The sequence below is a fragment of the Microcebus murinus genome, chromosome 4 (assembly GCF_040939455.1).
Source record: "Microcebus murinus isolate Inina chromosome 4, M.murinus_Inina_mat1.0, whole genome shotgun sequence".
NCBI classification, from domain to species: Eukaryota; Metazoa; Chordata; class Mammalia; order Primates; family Cheirogaleidae; genus Microcebus; species Microcebus murinus.
The window spans coordinates 56,076,912-56,096,267 of record NC_134107.1 but is presented as its reverse complement, the minus strand read 5'-3'; the positions used below and the strand labels follow the sequence as shown (position 1 = coordinate 56,096,267).

The 19,356-nt window shown below is 36.2% G+C and overlaps 2 protein-coding genes across 2 annotated transcripts; both read right to left on the bottom strand.

The window, feature by feature from the left end:
- Nucleotides 1-3,621: 3,621 nt before the first annotated feature.
- LOC105883350 (olfactory receptor 52A5-like) lies at nt 3,622-4,619 on the bottom strand. The gene has a single exon (XM_012786413.2). The coding sequence runs from the start codon at nt 4,596-4,598 to the stop codon at nt 3,648-3,650; it is 951 nt and encodes a 316-aa protein (XP_012641867.1). The 5' UTR covers nt 4,599-4,619; the 3' UTR covers nt 3,622-3,647.
- An 8,296-nt stretch (nt 4,620-12,915) lies between these two features.
- On the bottom strand, nt 12,916-13,877 carry LOC109730715 (olfactory receptor 52A1). The gene has a single exon (XM_076001291.1). The coding sequence runs from the start codon at nt 13,875-13,877 to the stop codon at nt 12,939-12,941; it is 939 nt and encodes a 312-aa protein (XP_075857406.1). The 3' UTR covers nt 12,916-12,938.
- Between the last annotated feature and the right edge of the window lie 5,479 nt (nt 13,878-19,356).

Sequence of the window (19,356 nt, the reverse complement as noted above, 5' to 3'; positions counted from 1 at the left end):
ATCATGCAAGGAAATGAACAAGTGATGATGTAAAATTATGGCAAGGATATGGAACAACTAGAATCCTCAAAAACTGCTGTGCTAGAACTTATTCCTTCTATCTGCATGTTTGTACTCATTAACCAACCTCTTTTAATCCCACCCCAACACCCTAAGTTCTAGTGTTCAGTATCACAGTAGGTTGACCATGGTTTACAACAATATATTGCATATTTCAAGAAAGCTAGTAGAGAGTATTTAAAATATACCCAACATAAACAAATGATAAATATTCACGGTGATGGATATCTTTCATATAATAGCAGCTTCATTCATTACACATTGTATACATGCCCCCATAAATATCTACAAATATTACGTATAAATGAAAAAATTTAAAAAACAATTGCAGTACTCTAAGTGAGTAAAATAACTTTGTTCCAAAATACGTTTCTAGAGAAAAAAATGTTTATAAGGATCTACTAAAGCAGCGGTCCCCAACCTTTTTGGCACCAGGGATTGGTTTCATGGAAAACAATTTTTCCACAGCCAGTGGGGTGGTTGGGAAAGGTGGAACTCAGGTAATGATGTGACAGATGAGAGAGGGGCTATAAACACAGATGAAGCTTCTCTCCCTCACCAGCCGCTCACCTCCTGTTGTGTACCCCCCACCTCACCACTTCCTAAATTTCATAGGAGAAAATTTCCCATAGACCCAGGGTTGGGGATAGTAGGGGGTGGTGGAGCTTTGGCCTGGTCCCTAACAGGCCATGGACTGGTACTGGTGGTGGCCTAGGTGTTGGGGACAGCAGTACTAAAGGCAAACATATGGATATCATATAATCTAGCCATTTAATCCTATACATATACACCTCCAATTGCAAGCATGTATTATCAATACTATGTAAAATAGTGCCCATAACAATATTATGGCAGTATGGCACTATGGCATTATGCTATTTTCAATAGCAAAATATTTGGTAGCCCTATCTCCCCACAAAATGAACCTAGAATAAATAAATTGTGGTAACAGTAGATGGAAGATTTATCTAAGATGTAATAAACTCAGTTCTCTAATTAAAAGACAAAAAATTCAAGAGTAGGTCAGGCCCAGTGCCTCCTCATGCCTATAATCCTAGCACTTTGGAAGGCTAAGGCAAGAGGATTGGTTGAGGCCAGCAATTTGAGACCAGCCTGGGCAACACAGTGAGACCCTATCTCTTAAAGAAAAAAAAATTGCTTAGGAGTGGAGGCACATATCTGTAGTTCCAGCTACTCCAGAGGCTGAGGTGGGTGAATCACTCGAGCCCACGAATTCGAGGCTGCAGAGAACTATGATGACACCACTGCAGTGCAGCCTAGGAGTCAGAGCAAGACCCTGCATCTTTAAAAAAAATAAGTAAATGCAGAGTGGACGATAACAAACAACTTGCATATACACACTGCTTCAAAGAAAAGCACAAAAATCTAATTGTTACAGTAAAATAGAAATTTAAAGGTTAAAAATTAGAAATAATATAGAAAGTTTGGTTAAAAAAAGAGAAAGAGGTAAGAAAAGAAGGAAGGATACACAAATATTAAACAGAACAGCCTATACTAGAGTAGCTATGTGTAATGTATTAATATAGTAATATAACTATATAATAATATAGCTATATTAACAAAAGATTTGAAAGTAAAAATTAAATATCTAGTCATTAAAAGGATATTTTCTAAGATAAATATTTCAGCTTAATTAGGAAAAAATCAACGCCAAGATGTCATACTTAATAACATAGACTTAAAATACAGAAAACTAGAATTGAGAGTGATCAAATGCAACATTATACAAATCTACAATTACCATTGGAAATATTTACTTACTTCTTCATACTCATGATTCAATAACATGCTGTTTCTCTTTCTGGACCTTCACAGTAACTGTTCATTTGAAAAAGTAATTCAGCTGTTTAAACACTATCTTTCTCTCTGTGTGTGTCTAATTAGTTGATCATTTCAAAAATAAATAAATAAATAACATAAAATGTTGTGTCATGGTGGAAATTGTAGAAGTCTCCAAATTGTGTTTTGGATAATTGCTTTATTTATAAAATCAGTTTTCCTTTTAATCATCAAATCTTACTGTTTATTACAGCATAAATCTGTACTGCTTTTTCATTTACTTCTTAATAAAAAAAAAAAACATACAGGGTGGTAAAAGTAAATGACTTTTGCTTATGAGGTAAAATTCCCTAGGAACTTACTATAGAGGTTTAATGTAAAATCCAGGGAAATAGAAACATAAAACTGATTATACTATTAAAAGGAAAATAATGAAGAATTTATTCTTTAAAATTCACTATGAAAACAAATTAAGCAAAAGCCCAAGGCTGTGGCCTAAGCATATCAAACAACTGAATTTGGCATGGAAAACTTATTTGTTTTATTATTCTGGATGCTGAGCATGGCAAACCAAAGATGGCTAATTGAATAATGAGTTTATATAGGAGAAATCTCTGAATCATAGTTTGCAGGTTACAAAGTGCTTTCACGTATCTACCTCTTTTGGTAGTATCCATCTGCACTGGCCAAGTAGTGGGTATTAGTAGGAAGCAAACAGAAAGGAAAAGTATAATTTCTATTTTAAGAAAAGAAATGACTCATGGAAATGAATTACCCAAATTCTGATATGTATATGTCATTCTTACGTGATGTGATGAAAGATAGGGTCAAATCATGGCAGTGGAGGGACATCAGTACAGAAAACTTGTAAAAGGGAGGATAGGTTTTTCTTAACAGAAGCTTATTGGAAGAAATTTTATTAAAGTGGTCTAAAATGGTTAAAATTAGTACCTTAGTAGTCCCTGAAAATACTTATGAACATTAACAAGAGCTAAAGATACATCCCAGGGAGCACTAATTTATATAAATCTTTCTTATTTATTTTTTAAGTTTTCTTCAGGGGAAATTTTGGAAAAATAAGCTATCAGTAAACAATTTTGTTTGGCCCCAGAATTATTATCATCAATTTAAAAATGTCAAAAATGATGAAATACTTGCTGCTTATTACATCAAAATATTCTATGAACTTTTAATAATTAAATAAGTAAAGCACAGTGATCAGAACAGTCAGAAAATAAAAAAAAATAAACACACAGCTCTGGTAACATGTTAAGTGATAAAGCTAACGTAACATGGAAAAATAATACATTGCTTAATACAAGTTTTATTTAGCAAAAAAATAAGCTGTGTAATTCATTTTTTGCACAAAACACAATCCAATATGAATTAAATAACTCAAAATAAAGCCATGTGATTTTAAATGACTGACTCATAATTTTTAATTTTTCTTTTAAAGTTTGATAATATAACATGGAGAAACAGTTATTTGAATTTTGTATATGGAAGTTTGAACTAGTGACATTGTCTTAGATGAAATGATAATATTTTCCCAAAATTAATAGGGCTATCCTTTTATACTACAATTTTATCTCTATTAATATAGCCAGCAAAAAATGCTTCCACAGTGATGAACATATATATGTGTGTTTGTGTATGTGTGTGTGTGTATATTCCTTAATTTGTTCATCAATCATGATGATACCCAAAAGCATTAACTGAATTTACAGATCCCATAGGTCTGACAGATGAACCATTACATTTATAGAAAGAACTATTTCAGTCAAACATCAGGCCTGGTGTTTGGAACAGAACATTTTTACTACCTTGTCTTGAATGTGCTTAGTCTTTACTCCATAGACAAAAGGGTTGAGGAATGGCGGGACCAATAGGTAAAGGTTAGACAAGATGATGTGAATATATGATGGGATATAAGATTCCGATCTGTGAGTAAAAAATGAGAAAAAAGCAAGGCCATAGAATTGGAAGAAGACACATATATGGGGAATACATGTATTAAACGCCTTAAGTCGTGCCTCTTTCTGGGGCAGGTGGAAGACGGTGATAAATATTTGTATATAGGAGACAGTGATGAAAATGAAGTCAAGTCCACCAACAATAAATGCTCCAAGGAGACCATAGAACTTATTGATGTAAACATTTCCAGTGGCAAGCTTCACAAGGGCCATGTGCTCACAGTAAGTGTGGGATATTAACTTGGTTCGGTAAAGTTTCAGACGGCACTTTATGAGCAATAGGCATGGGATTACCAGAATAGCAGGCCTCACTGTCACTCCAACTCCAATGCGAGTGACTAGCTGTTGCGTGAATATGGTGGCATGCCTCAGAGGATAACGGATAGCTATGTAGCGGTCCAGAGCCATGGCCAGCAGGACTCCTGATTCAATACCCTGAAATGTGTGGATGAGCCACATCTGAAAGAGGCAAGCATCAAAATAGATCTCGGGCAAGTGGAACCAAAAAATTCCAAGCATCTTAGGCACAATGCTGGTGCTAAGAGCAATGTCTGTGGCTCCTAACATGGCCAGGAAGATATACATGGGCTCATGGAGACTGGGCTCATATTTGATAATGATCAAAAGTAGAGAATTTCCAATCACAGCTATGATGTACATAACACAGAACAGAATCCCAATCCAGCACTGTACAGGTTCCAGACCAGGGATCCCAATGAATGTCAGCACAGAGGGCATGAACACGGAGTCATTTGTAATAGGCATAGCAGTTCAGGATCTTCTTAGAAAGGGAATAGAGCTTTCCAAATTGTGATTTTCTGTGCTTTCATATATCCTATGCTTATCCAGTCACAAAGGTAACAGAATTAGGAGAATCAACTTATTTATCACTGTTTTAAATGAAGGAAAAATGCCAATAGAGAGACTCTTAGAAAGATTCACCAGTATGCGCTTTAGCAAAATCATCCAGCCACACTCAGGGATATCCACAGTGTGAAGATTGAATATTTGGACGTCATTCCTGTGATAGGGCCAAGGTGATCAGCCTGCTTAGTGCTGCTCTCCTTCCTCCCCCATCCCATCTTTTCTTTCATTTTCTAATCTGTTCATGGAAAGCAAAAAATAATACACACTCATTTGGAGGTATAATTTAGACAGAAAAACACTAAAATCTATCTTTACTCCCAAGATTTCAAACAGGATATTACTGCAAGACCTAGACTCCATCCATCAGACAATGGCAGACACATAATTTTTGTGCATTATCATAGCAATTCTGACCCAAGAGACAAGTTTATTCAGCAGTTAAAATAAGCAGCCCAAGCCCCATATATCATGCTCTTTTCCACACAGTGGAGGCTAAGGACATTAAAATTATTATTTAATAAAATTATGGGTTTTTAAGCTTACCTGGTATAGGGGAAGAGATATGTTGGGTGGTGGTATCATCAGGAGATCCATGAAGATGTTGTTGAAGTGGTCAGAAGTAAGAATTGAATGAGTTGGGAGGTCTAGATTGCCATATGAACACAATGCTAGCAGACATAACTCTTTTGTAGAAATTAGGCTACATATTGATGAAGGGAAGTAGAAAATTATACATTTTTTATTTTCTGAAAAAGTTCAAACAAGGAAAATACAAGGGGATCTGTTTCTCTGAGAATTGTCCAAGAAATTCCATGGAGAATAATTGACAAACAGCTACATTCAGGTGGAAGTGCCTTGGGAGCAGCAGAGATAGAAAAGAAGCCTCCAGGACAAAATTCCCATTGCAGTGTGAAATATGTAGCTGGAGACGCGCCACGCTTTCCATTAACTATATATCAGCAAAGCACTATACAGTCAATAGTAGGGCTGATAATGTATGCATCCATGATCTTTTTAAAGTGACATCAGAGAGGTTACCCAACGGATTGGTTGCCTAAATCACAATGATCTATAAATGTTGTGCTGCTGTCCTCAGCGTTTATAAACATTTCTCCATAATTCAAGTCATCACATATTATTACCCAAATATGATTCTGGGTTCTTCCTTGGCCCCAAATGACCATAATAATCACAGATGTTAAACCTTGAATCTTTTGGAGATTATTCTATGGTTGAGGCTCAGAAAACAATTCTCCTACATATCATGTTTTGACTTGCTGAACTAAAGAACCAGGGTCAAGGTCGCTCTGACTTCCCCTTATACCTTCCTGTCTTTCAGTTCTCTGCCTTTCCCAAAACACAGGATGAGGCTATTCTCCGAAGTTCCCTTATCTACCTAAACACTTGACCCACAAAAAGAAACACAATCGGCTTCAATCACTTCCCTGAAATTTAATTAACCAGAGATGATTAAAACTCATATCACAGAGCAAGAGACTGAGAATTAAGCACCACACCCAGAGCCCAGATGAACTTCACACTATTGTCTATTCTCAGGTCTCATTCAATCTCCCCTTTCCCCTCATGAAGAAGGTACATAAGAATCTGTGCCTCATTTGGTCATTGCTTAATCATATCTTGTGATTTTTCCATGCTTATGCATGTTAATAAAGTTGCATGCCTTTTTTTCCTGTTAATTTATCCATTGTCAATTCATCTAAACAGACTGAGACTCCAATCTTCAGAGGGAAAGTTTGAACTTCCATATATCACTCATTGTCCTCCTTTCTTTCAAGTAAAACATTTGCAAGTTTTAAATTGCAATGACATGATGCTAACTAACCTTAACATCTCATTCTTCCATAGAAGATTCTCCAATGCATCATTGGTGTTCTTGAATTGTATGTAGTTCATAGAACTCCAAATTCAGACTCTATGAAAAATATATTTATACTCTTCATTCTTATGATTTGGATTTTTCTCTGAAGTATATACGTTAATTGGCAGTACTTGTGTTTGTACTTCAAGATATATCATTTAACTACCACCTGACCTTGTATACATCCCTAACTACAACTTACTCAGTATCCAGAAGCAGCAGTAGGAAGTGACTGGCACCTAGGGAAGGTTGCTCTTTGATGGTCCCAGTTGAGGAAGATTTGCATTTTGTGACATAATTTTCCCTGATGACCAAACTTTCATCAGCCTGTGTGAAATCCTGAGAGACACTGTTTACTCCCTAGGGATAAGATGGAGGTTCAGGGCCAGAGGAACAGGTGCCATTTCTCAGAGCTAGCTTCTTGCTGAATTCTCAGGGGAGCTGGCATATCTAGTGTGGCCAGGAGATGGCAGTATTAATTCATCTTCTTTTTGTCAAACAGTAAGATAGTGCTTCTCACAGCACCAGATATTGGGAATTACCTTGTTCTCCCTTGTGTGACAGAAAAAAGGGACAAAAAGCGGGGGAGTACATAGATTGAGACTCCACTTTTTGCCTGAGAAAAATTGGGAAACTTTATCCTATACTTTTTAAGGAAAGGGAATTGAAAACAATACTAACATTCAGTCTTATATTTACTCTTGACCATCCCAAGGAGATTATAAGGAGTTCCAGAAGGCACTTCAGTGATCCAAGGGAGAAAGGGCATGTTTGGGAATGGTAGGCAGGACAGGGCTTATACTACTGTAAGCCCTGCAAGGAGTAAGGCTTGCTAAGAAAAAAGGAAGAAAACCAGCCATGCACCAATGATTTGTTTCCTATTTAGAAACACAGAGGATGAGAAGTATAGTTCTTCCTAGAAAAGGAGATCATAGGCTTCTTCAATAATTGCTTGATCCCAAGAAGTTACCTATTCTTAAATATGTTTAATACAGAGCTTAATTTAAAGTACATATATTTGGACTTTTACTTTCTAATTATATAAAATTAATTCCAAAAGAAGAGGGGAAAATACCTATAATCCTACCACCCCAAGTTAAACATAAATCTTTTGGCACACCACTCTTCAAATAATTTCCTTTCTAAATATATAATTACATTAGGTATATAAATTTTACTTTATATTATAATTATTTTCACATTTTATAAGAATATTCAAAATATATTAATATCACAATATTTTATTGAGAAGAAATGCTTTAATGTTACACATATGTGTGTTGGGCATGCTATTACATTAAATTAAGTTTAAAATTCTACAAAGATCATATTTACACACAGATTATATATTGGAATACAATAAACAGGACTGCATCTTTGTGGTCCTTGCCTTCATGATCATTCCCTTATCCCGAATTATAATCATAGTTCTCAAAGCACAGGATAATATGAAGAAATACTTGTTGAAGAAATCAAAACACATTAGGAGATATTTTTACTAAGAATATCAAAATACTGTGCATCCTAACTTGTTAAACTAACTTGTTTGCCAGGTATTACTCAGGAATATGTTCGGTTATCTATTTTTTTGCCAAACATACCCTACAACAGAATATGTACAAAAAAGCAATAAATCATAATAATTAAAAATTCATGTTTCCTATCATTCTGTTTCTTGAGAGAAGAATCAATACAATTGATTCAGACTTCTCTACCTAAACAGCATTTCCTACCCTCTTTCCAAAGATGATCAATATCTTATACATGATGAACATTGTTTCCAATGTGTTTATATTTTTACTAGCTTGCTTCTTCTCATTCTTATTTCAACAACACTTTGATGCAATGAGATACATTTAATTTGTTGATCTCACCTCATTTCCACTATCCTTTATCTCTTTCACAATTCATATACCACTTTAATCACTTTAATCACTTTAATGACTTGCCTTATACTCAACTCTTTTACTCCATCTGTTCTCATCATATCTCAGCTGATCTTTGACTGAATCTCAGTAAGCATTTTGTCTAATCCTTCTCCCCTGCAAATAAATACAACTAAAGAAAAAATATACACAAGTGCTGATAATGGGACTTATTTTAAGTGTATGACAAATAATATCAAGTAAGTCCTTTAATGATGCTTTTTAAATGAAAGCCGATGAAAACTCCAAAAAGTGGAAGCATTCTAAATGTCTTTCAACTGATGAATAGATAAATCAAATGTGGAACATCCATATAATAAAATATTATTCAGCCTTAAAAAGAGATTAAATTATCAATATATATTAATAGTACATGTTGAATGTTTATTATATTATATTAATATAAGAATGTATTGAAAAAAATTAAAAGAAGCCAAAATAAGAGATCACACATTGCATGCTGTATTTATATAAAACATCCAGAACAGAAAATCCATAAAAACAGAAAATACATCAGCAGTTGCTAAGACTGGAGGTGGGAAGGGGAGCAGAGAAAATGGGGAGTAACTACTAATAAGTCCAAGTTTCTTTTTAGGATGATAAAAATATTCTGGAATTAGATAATGAAGAAGGTTGCACAGCCATTGCATTACACTAAAAATCACAGAATTGTACACTTTAAAATCACAGATTTTATGGTATGTGGATTCTGTCTCAAAGAAAATAAATAAAAGAATAAAGGCCACAGAAGTAGTCTGTTGTTTCACTTAGCATATTTTCCAACATACAGCTCTGCCCAAAGACATTGAGCTGGTTCCAGCTAGAGGATCATCAGCTGCACAGCTATCCTGGCCCTTTGCTTCATTTTTTTTTTCTGCCTCTCCGAAATTGATCCTGTAATTATTTTTGTCTGGTACTTAATTCTTGGAGTAAGTAGACTTGAGCATACATGCTTAAGGTATGGTTTGGGCCAGATCTATGCTGTGTGCTTAGTTAGCATTTTCTCTTATTCCTTTAAAGTCTCTGAATCTGATACTGTGAGTTTGATTTTACAAAAAAGGAAATATGTCCAGGGTTATGCAGGATGTTGAAGGCAGGGCATTGGAGAAACTCAGGCATTTTTGACTCCTGGGCTATGACATCTATATGTCCATCTTTAACTTAAGGCAAGCCACTCAAGCTCTCATATGTAGCTTCTTGGCATAAGTTCCTCATTTAAAAATATTCACTGCATCATAGACAGGGCATGTCAGTCTGACATATATCTTAACCCTCTAGCTACTGTAAGTGTTTGTCCATTGCTCTGGACTCAGCATCCAATTATCCAGAGCCCTCAGTTGAAGGGAAGTGGAGAAGACTCTCAGTGACTGTGTACATAACATCACTTTTGGGCTAGAACTTCTTTATACCTTAAAAAGGTAATGTGTGAGCCTGGTGCCGCGTCCGCTACTGGCTTACCACTCACTGGCAGTGGCCGTTGCTTGGCTGGTGTCCGCAGGTCTCTCCACTCACTGGGGAGTCCACCAGCAGTCCGGGATGCAGGGGAAGGGAAATGGCCAACCCACCTACACTTCCCGCTGGTCTCCGGGCTGCTCCGGGGTCCCAGCTTCCAGTTCTCCTCCGCAGCCTCCTCCTGTGGAGTCTCCCGTGGTCTCATAATCATGCAAAACGAAACTCTATAGGTGAGGGCAAAGAAGGCTGCAAATTATGGAACTGAGAAGTAAAGGGTCAAAAGAAGCAGCCAAAAAAAGAAAGAAGAAGGAGAAGAAGGAGAAGAAGAAGAAGAAGAGGAGGAGGAGGAGGAGGAGGAGGAAGAAGAAGAAGAAGAAGAAGAAGAAGAAGAAGAAGAAGAAGAAGAAGAAGAAGAAGAAGAAGAAGAAGAAATAGAAGAGGAAATTTAAGGGAATTTGCCATCAGAAAGTAGAAAAAGGTAATCAGAAATGATCCTATTTAACATAGGATGCCTCACTTCTGATGTAGAAATCCAAGGCTTCATGAACAGAACTTTAACACTTTCCTCTCTGAATGCCCCAGGAATGGCATCCCCTCCATCCTAGGCCATGCCTCATTCAGAGACAGGAAATCTTCCTAACAAGTTTCAGAATTAAGGCTTTTGATTGAGCCCACTTCCAAGAATTGGGTCCTGGCCTCTTTTTCCAATTGTAGAATATAAATCAAAATTATAGTTAATGATTCTGAAAAATAAAACTTAAAATACTTCTTTGTACTTGGAGAAAGAAATAAATGTACTTTGCAGTGCTTCTCTGATGTATTTCAGAATAATCTTCATGTTAACTCACTGGAAAGATTTAATAATTAGATTTTCTCTGAAAGAGAACAATCTTCCACATCGAAAAAAAAACCTCAAAAAAACCCAAGATCAATGGATTCCAGGGCCAGGAGCTACTACAAATGTTCCCATTTTTGAAAAGAATTTGTTCTGACTTCACTTCCAAGGGACTCAGCATGTGTGTTTTGAGCTTATTTTCCATTTGCTAATTAAAAGTTACTTGTCAGCAAAAAAAAAAAAAAAAAAAAAAAAAAAAAAAAAAAAAGGTAACGTGTATTCATATCTTCAGCATAGAACAAATTTGACCTGGGACCTACCTGAAATCAACTGGATCAGGTGCTTGTGTACCATATAAAGGTTCTTTGAGCAGACTGGCTGGGATTTGTTCATCAGAGAACACTGGGCAGGGATGATACTGTACTCTGAAAAAACATGTTTAGTGATAGTGGTAGTAGATATAGATACAACTAAGAACATGAGGCTCTCAAGGTCTAAGAGGATCAAATAAATACCAATAGTTAATTGGTCCTCTCTGAAGTCTGAATCATGTGTAGTGGATGCAGACATTCCACAGGCTTCATGAAAGAAAACAAAGGCCAAAGGTGAAAAGAAACCAACAAACAAAATACATTACTTGATGAACCCTGGCTAGACACTTAAGAAATAACCTCTGAAGCTATCTCTGCTTAATTATTAAGGAAACTATGTTATATAAGAAAAACAACCCCTACTAGTAATCCAGTACAATTAGCTCTAATAAATGAAAATACTTGAAACAGTCTCAAAAGATTGCCTAAGATAGCCTCTGTATCTACAATAAAATCATTCTCAACAGCCATAGATATCTGATAAGAGCTAGTCACCAAAACCACTCAGAGTATTCACCAGCTGTGAAAAGCAGTCCACTATTTCTCATATATGCCATGATTTGAATCTGATAAATCAAAGTATGGACATTCGTACACATGTGAATATTTTCCATAATTTCTTTAAAAATTATCTATAACCTGAGGATTTTCTGGAACAGTCAACTAGCCATAAACTTTCAGGTCATTAATCTCAGATAAAGGCACTAAACCTCTTCATTAATATAATAGCCTTAACTCATTTAAAAGCAGAATGTTTTACATGCACTGAGAGGGTGTGCTACCACAAACCCAAGCACACACACATACATGTAAGTGTCTTTCTTGCAGAGAAAATACTTTCAGGTGCATATTAGTGCTTAAAGACTAAAGCCCAACTTTCCTCAACATTAATGATCATTTTTAATATTCGTATCTTCCTTGTCTCGCCAAATTATACCTCACATTCAAACCATGTTAAAAAAAAAAAAAACTGCATAGTTACTTTAAACCATATTTTCCAGTTTAAATGTCCTCCATCAGCTACCCGTCATTGTGTATTCCTACTTCCCTGGTCAATCATTCAGCCTTCCTCAAGAATCAGACTGCATAATTGAAAAACAAAACAAAACAACAAATAATAATCAAATAAAACTCTCTTGCTTCCAATCAGATTTCAGTGATTCACTCTTTCTCTTAACCCACATTTCATGAATACACGCCTATGGTCCCCCTTCTTCCCATTCCCTTTTCTTCTCCTCTCTCTCCCCCTTTCTCTAGATCACAGAAATATACAGCTACAACCTCATAGGACTGTATGTCAAATTTACTATGTCTCTAGCATAATATTAACTGTTGATAATATTGTACATTGTCATAAATCTTGATAAATTAATAAATAAATGTCAGAGGAAGCAGAACAAATACCGATTATATAGAATGCAACATCTGGTTCACAAAATACTCCTAGAGAAGGATTCTTAGAGGAAGAACTCAACCAGGGACCAAAACACAAAATAGAAAAACAAACTGTATTCACTCTCCCTACACATATACATATGTTCACTATTTTGTTCCTCTTTACATTTCTCATTATCACTACTCAGGTAGGATCCACAGCCCCATTTTTTTGATTGATAGCTTTTATGGGCTATGATGATCTGAAACCAAGTGTCAAACTGGCAAATTTCGCCAATCAATTAAAAGGAAACTTCAAGCACCTTGAATAATGTGTTTTGTTTTATATATTTTGAACGATTGCAAAAGAGGAAAGCATAAAGGTGTTAATTGAGGTGGATATTATGAACAGAAAATTTTTACCACATGAATGCGAATCTGCTTAGTCTTGGCACCATAGACCAGTGGATTGAGAAATGGAGGGACGAGTAAGTACATGCTAGAGAAGAGAATGTGGATATAAGGGGGGATATGAGAACCAAACCTGTGTGTAAAGAAGGAGAAGAAGGCCAGGAGGTAAAGCTGAAGGAAGACACAGATGTGAGCAATGCAGGTATTGAATGCCTTAAGCCTAGCCTCCTTCTGGGGCAAACGAAAAACAGTGATAAATATCTGGATGTAGGACAATGTGATGAATGTGAGGTCAAAGCCTGCGACAGTGAAGGCCACGAACAAACCATAGATTTTGTTGACTCGGACATTTTCTGCAGCTAGTTTCACAATGGCCATATGCTCACAGTAGGAGTGGGAGATGACTGTCGTGTGATAAAACTGAAACCGGCACTTTATCAGTATCAGACATGGGGCTACAAGAACGGCAGCTCTGAGTACGACCATAACCCCTATTTGGGTGACAAGTTGGTGGGTGAAGATGGTGGCGTGTCTCAGCGGGTAACAGATGGCCACGTAACGGTCCAGGGCCATGGCCAACAGGACACCTGACTCTATACACTGAAATGTGTGGATGAACCACATCTGAAGCAAGCAGGAATCAAAGTAGATTTCAAGCATATGAAACCAGAAGATTCCAAGCATCTTAGGCACAATGCTGCTAGCAAGTGCAATATCTGTAGCTCCTAGCATGCCTAAGAAAACATACATGGGCTCATGGAGACTGCGTTCTGATTTGATAATGATCAAAAGCAAGGAGTTTCCAAACATGGCAACGAGATACATGGCACAGAATGGAATCCCAATCCAGCACTGGACAGATTCTAGGCCTGGGATCCCTATCAGTGTCAAAACGGAAGGCATGTAGACTGTTATGTTGGAAACAGACATACTGTCCTTGGGCCTCTTGATGCAAAGAAAAACAATTTGTCAGTCAATGTTATTGATTCTCTTCTATTTTCTGATTTTACCCAAAGTCATTATATTAAGTCTTTTCAATTTTAGTAGAACTCTAAGATCTCACTTGTATCACTGAAGGGAAAAGACCGATCCATGGAGACACATCACTGTTTTCGGGGAGGGCGTCCACAAGCACTGTGCCACTGTAAGGTGTTAAGTGCACGGCCGGCCGACTGCATGAGAACCAGCAAAATCATCTGGGTAAAGGAATAAACTACTGACCTGTCTGGTATTGTCTTTCTAGACCTATGGGAAAAAAAACAAAAACAAAAAACATTAGATGTTTATTTTGCTAGGAAATTACATTTTAATCAGAGTTTGGTGAATCTTTCTAAATCTCACATTTAGGCTACTCTTCTAGTACTCAATTATTCTCAATTTTCTGTATGTTTGGAAAGGTTTGGACCAGCAAATTCTCAGGCTCTGACCATTATATTAGGGTAAAAGTTTCCCTATGAAAGAGAATAGAGATAGAAATATTTGACACCAAAGAACATATTCATATTTGTAGTTAGAAGAATGTAGAAGAAGTGCTTTAGAAAATATAATTCAAATCTATGAATTTTTAATGAGTCTGGGCCAAAGCTCCTTGCCACTTTTAAATTTTATTGAAATTTAATGAAAATTATGTTTTCTTTTTCCCATATTTCTAATATCGGAAATCCTTGAAATTATTGCTGTGTTTCAAAATTCTGTAACATGCTTTATAGAATATCTAGAAAGGAGAAAGTGTTGGGAGGCAAGAGAATGGACAGCAGCAAAGTATGAGGCAAGAGTCTCGTTCCTAATAACACACATTGGGATAATGGGAGAATGGGTCACTTAGCCAGAATAGAGGTGGGTTTCCTGTTTTTTTTTTATTTTTTTATTTTTTCATATTATGGGGGTACAAATATTGTTAGGGTTACATATATTGCCCCTGCCATTCCTCCCCCCACCTCCCCCCCTTACCAAAACATCAAGCGTGTCCTATCCTCAGGTGGTGAACATCGGGTTGGGTTTCCCGTTTTTACATTGCTCAGACCTGTCATTAGCATGAGATTAGGCCAATAGAGTCTTATTACTTCTTAATGAAATATCCAAAGGCTTCTGTAATTTTTTGAGCTCAGACACAAGATATCTATGGATAATAAAGGGGTGAAAGGATTGATTCCTTAAAAGGGAATAAGACAGGAAAGACAGAGGGCAAAACTGAGGATCCCCAAAATAATTCAGGACAGGGCTATAGAATAACTGAAGAAAATGTAATCATTTAATTTCACTGATGAGTGAATTTTCTGAAAACTTGGGCTCTAATACCTTATATGAGAGTCCTTTGATCAAAATCATCATTTTTTTTTCTTTTTTTTTTTGAGATAGAATCTCACTTTGTTGTCCAGGCTAGAGTGAGTGCCGTGGTGTTAGCCTTGAGCAATCTTCCCACTTCAGCCTCCCAGAGTGCTAGGATTACAGGCGTGAGCCATCGCGCCCTGCCTAAAAACAACATATTCTTAATCTAGAAATTCTCCAACTCCACATTAGAGAAATGTTTGGGATCCAGTGAAAACTGTGGTTAAGTTATTTTATTCTTTCCTAGACTTGTCAATAAATTTTCTTCCTTAAATTGCAAGCACATGAATCAGCTAACCATACACTCAGTGTCACCAATATGACAGAAATCCAAAAAGTAGCTGTTCTTAATGCTGCTAAACCACAAATGAATAAATCAAATCAGCAGAGAACAGACATTTTATAACAGGAAGGCTGTATCGGATGACATACATTTAGGTTAAACTAGTCAGTCAATTAACTACTGCGATTGTTACAGGTTTTCTCTTCAATGTTTAATTCTATGATACCACCATCCATAGGAAACTTACTAACTGATTCTTTATAACGGGGAAAATTTTCTCTTCCGAGGATAATCACAATTATGATCAGAATCCTATGAGAGTAATCACAGTGTCTGACTGATTCAAGAATAAAGACCTGACAGGTGAGCAGGACCTGATAAGCACAGATAGTGGTGTGGAAGGTAGGGAGTATGTCAGTTCCTGGTTAGTGATTGTTATTGGAGAAGCTGGTAAAGACAAATTATGAGGGTGAATACAGAAATCATGAGACTTATTCCTCTGTTGATGCTGGGAGTTTGCTGTGCTCTTACCAGATACCTGAAGAATATTGTCCATTCCTCATTTCACCTTCACTCATTAGTTTTTCTTGTCTTTGGAGTCCAATCTCATTCCATTGAGTTTTGTGTTCTGCAATGGTTCTATTTTCTATTTGAACTCTGCATAATGGCACTCAGTTGTCAGAAGCTTGAATCTGCCTTGTGCTGTGCTGTCTGCCAATATGACATTGTGGTCACCTTTGGGATAACTTTTCACACTTTTCTTTTGTCTCTGTAATAAAGACACTCTTCTTCTGTAAGTCTGCCTGAGACCATGTTTGTGTGCTACTCCTCGAGCAAAACTCATAGTGATGTCTGTAGCATCCTGCAACACAGGATGAATTTCTTGTGCTCAAATTGGAGAAGAAAGCTGCTAGCCACCAATTTTAAGGGTCCTTAATTAATGTGTGGATGAGGAGGAGTTATTAACACGGAATGAAGGATTCCCTAGTCACAAGCCAAAGCCATGAGGGACATAGAAGATTTTAAGTCAGCCCTCTTGGGTTCATCAGCACTTAATATCTCTATAAATGTTTCTAAATTTTCAGAAATCTCCTAGCTCTCACTCTCTTTTTTTCCATTTCCCCACAGGCTACATTCAGAGATTCTGATATAAACAAGTCTTATTTTTATAAGCTATTTTTTTTCTGCTTTCCCTATTTTTCAGAAATCTAAAAGTCTACTTAAATGCAGACATGTTTCTATGCCAATTATATCCTATTAATATTTAAATAAATATATATGTACCACTTTATTTCACTGAGGCAAAGTTTTTGTCTTTCTTTTAGAGAGAAAAATCTGTATCCATAACTGCTTTTTATCACTCATTACCTCTTAGTCTCTGCAATGCTTCATTATTATCATTTTTATTCAATTGGAGCCTTTTTTTGTGATATCAGTAACATTTTCAGAGTGACAAATTATAAGAGGCATGCCTAAGTCCTACCAGGTAAATTTCCAAGGAAGTTGTTGAACATGTTTTTTAACTTATATGTATACCTCCCTTCCTTTCTTTCTCCCTTGCTACTTGCTTTCCTTTTTCTCTCTTCTTTCAAAGCAGTCATTATATGCCTCCTCCTATATGTGAAGTAATTTTGTCATGTGCTCTGAATAGAAGGACAAAAAAATAGAAATGATATATTCCTTTAAATTATTAGTAATATGGGAATATAAATTAGTCCTTCATTGATCATGGACCATCTGACAAAAGTCTAATGAAGACTTATGAACATGATATCATTTTCCTTGACATTTTCCCCCTAGTTTCTAGACTTGTATGTAGTTAACTAAGAGGTAGCCAATTTAATGTTGAGACACTGGCAAGTTTTATAAGAATAGTAATGGTGGAGGGCCTCTGCAGTGGATTTCATGGAGAATACAGATAAGGATGAGAAGGCAAAGAACCGTAAATGTTCTTTACAGAAGTTCTTCAATCACGGATAGTGAAGTAGCGATATTGGTTCATGCTGAATTGTGAATTATGCTGGTATAAACTTTCCAGTGAAGATGTCTTTTTTATAGAATGTTTTTTCCCCTTTGGTTAAATGTCCAGTAGTGGGATTGCTGGATCAAATGGTATTTCTACTTTTAGTTCTTTAAAGTATCTCCATATTCCTTTCCACAGAGGTTGTACTAATTTGCAGTCTCAAGAGCAGTGTATGAGTGTTCTTATCTCTCCGTACCCATACCAGCATTTGTTGTTTTGGGGCTTTTTGATAAAAGTCAGAAAAGTTTCACTGGAGTTTTGTGATACCTCATTGTGGCTCTGATTAGCAGTTACCTGAGGATTAGAAATGTTGAGCAATTTTTCATATGTTTGTCGGCCATTAGTCTGTCTTCTTTTGAAAAGTGTTTCCTCATGTCCTTTGACCACTTTTTAATGGGATTCTTTGATTTTTTCTTGTTACTTTCCTGAGTTCTATACAGATTCTAGTTATTGGATGTGCAGTATTACTGGCACAAGAACAGAGACATCAACCAATGGAATAAGACTGAGTATTCAGGTATAAAACCATTCCCATAATGTCATCTGATCTTTGTCAAAGCAGGAAAAGAAATACACTGGGAAAAAGAATCCCTATGCAATAAATGGTGCTGGGAAAATTGGATAGCCACATGTAGAAGACAAACAGTATCTACACCTCTGACTTCTCACAAAAATCAACTAGTGATGGATAACAAACTTAAACCTAAGGCATGAAACCACAAGAATTTTGGAAGAAAATGTTAGAACAACTCGTCTGGACATCGGCCTAGGCAAAGAATTTATGAAGAAGACCCCAAAAGCAAGCAGAGCAACAACAAAAATAAATAAATGGGACCTGATCAAATCAAAAAGCTTCTGCACAGCCAAGGAAACAATCATTAGGGTGAATAGACAACATACACAATGGGAGAAAATATTTGCATATTTTATTTATATTTTAAATTTTTAATTATTTTAGTTGACACATAGACCAATAGAACACAACCCAGAATGTTATAAAACCATCACCATGCAAGCAACTGATCTTTGACAAAGCAGACAACAATACACATGGGTGAAAAGAAGCCCTATTCAATAATTGTTGCTGGGAGAATAGGTTAGCCATATGCAGAAGAATGAAACAGGATTCATATTTCTCACCACTCACCAAAATGAATTCAAGATGGATACAGATTTAAATGTAAGGCATTAAACCATAATAATGCTAGAAGAAAATGTTGGAAAAACTATTCTAGGTATTGGCCTAGGCAAGCAATTTTTGAAAATAACTCCAATGGTAATCAGAGCAACAACAAAAATAAATAAATGTAACGTGATTAAATTAAATGCTTCTGCACACCTAAGGAAATAATCAACAGAGCAAATTGACAACCTACAGAATGGGAGAAAATATTTACAAGGCATACATCCAGTAAACAGCTAATAATCAGAATCTAAAGTAAACTAAACAAATCAGCAGAAAACAAACAAACAAATGAACAAACAATCCCATTAAAATGAGGGCAAAAGACATGAACAGAAGCTTTTCAGAAGACGATAGACAAATGGCCAATAAACACGAGAAAGTGTCCAACATCACTAATCTTGAGGGATATGCAAATTAAAACTACAATGAGATGTCACCTTATCCCAGTTAGAATGGCTTTTATTAAAAAGGCCAAAAGCAGTAGATTTTGGTGTGAATATAGAGAGAAAGGAACACTCATACACTGTTAGTGGGACTGATCAACACTATGGTGCTGAAATGGTGGTGGTGTTCACTAGGGATTTGGGTG

Coding starts and splice junctions, on each gene's coding strand:
- LOC105883350 (XM_012786413.2), bottom strand. CDS start 4,598: ATGCCTATTACAAATGACTCCGTGTTCATGCCCTCTGTGCTGACATTC.
- LOC109730715 (XM_076001291.1), bottom strand. CDS start 13,877: ATGTCTGTTTCCAACATAACAGTCTACATGCCTTCCGTTTTGACACTG.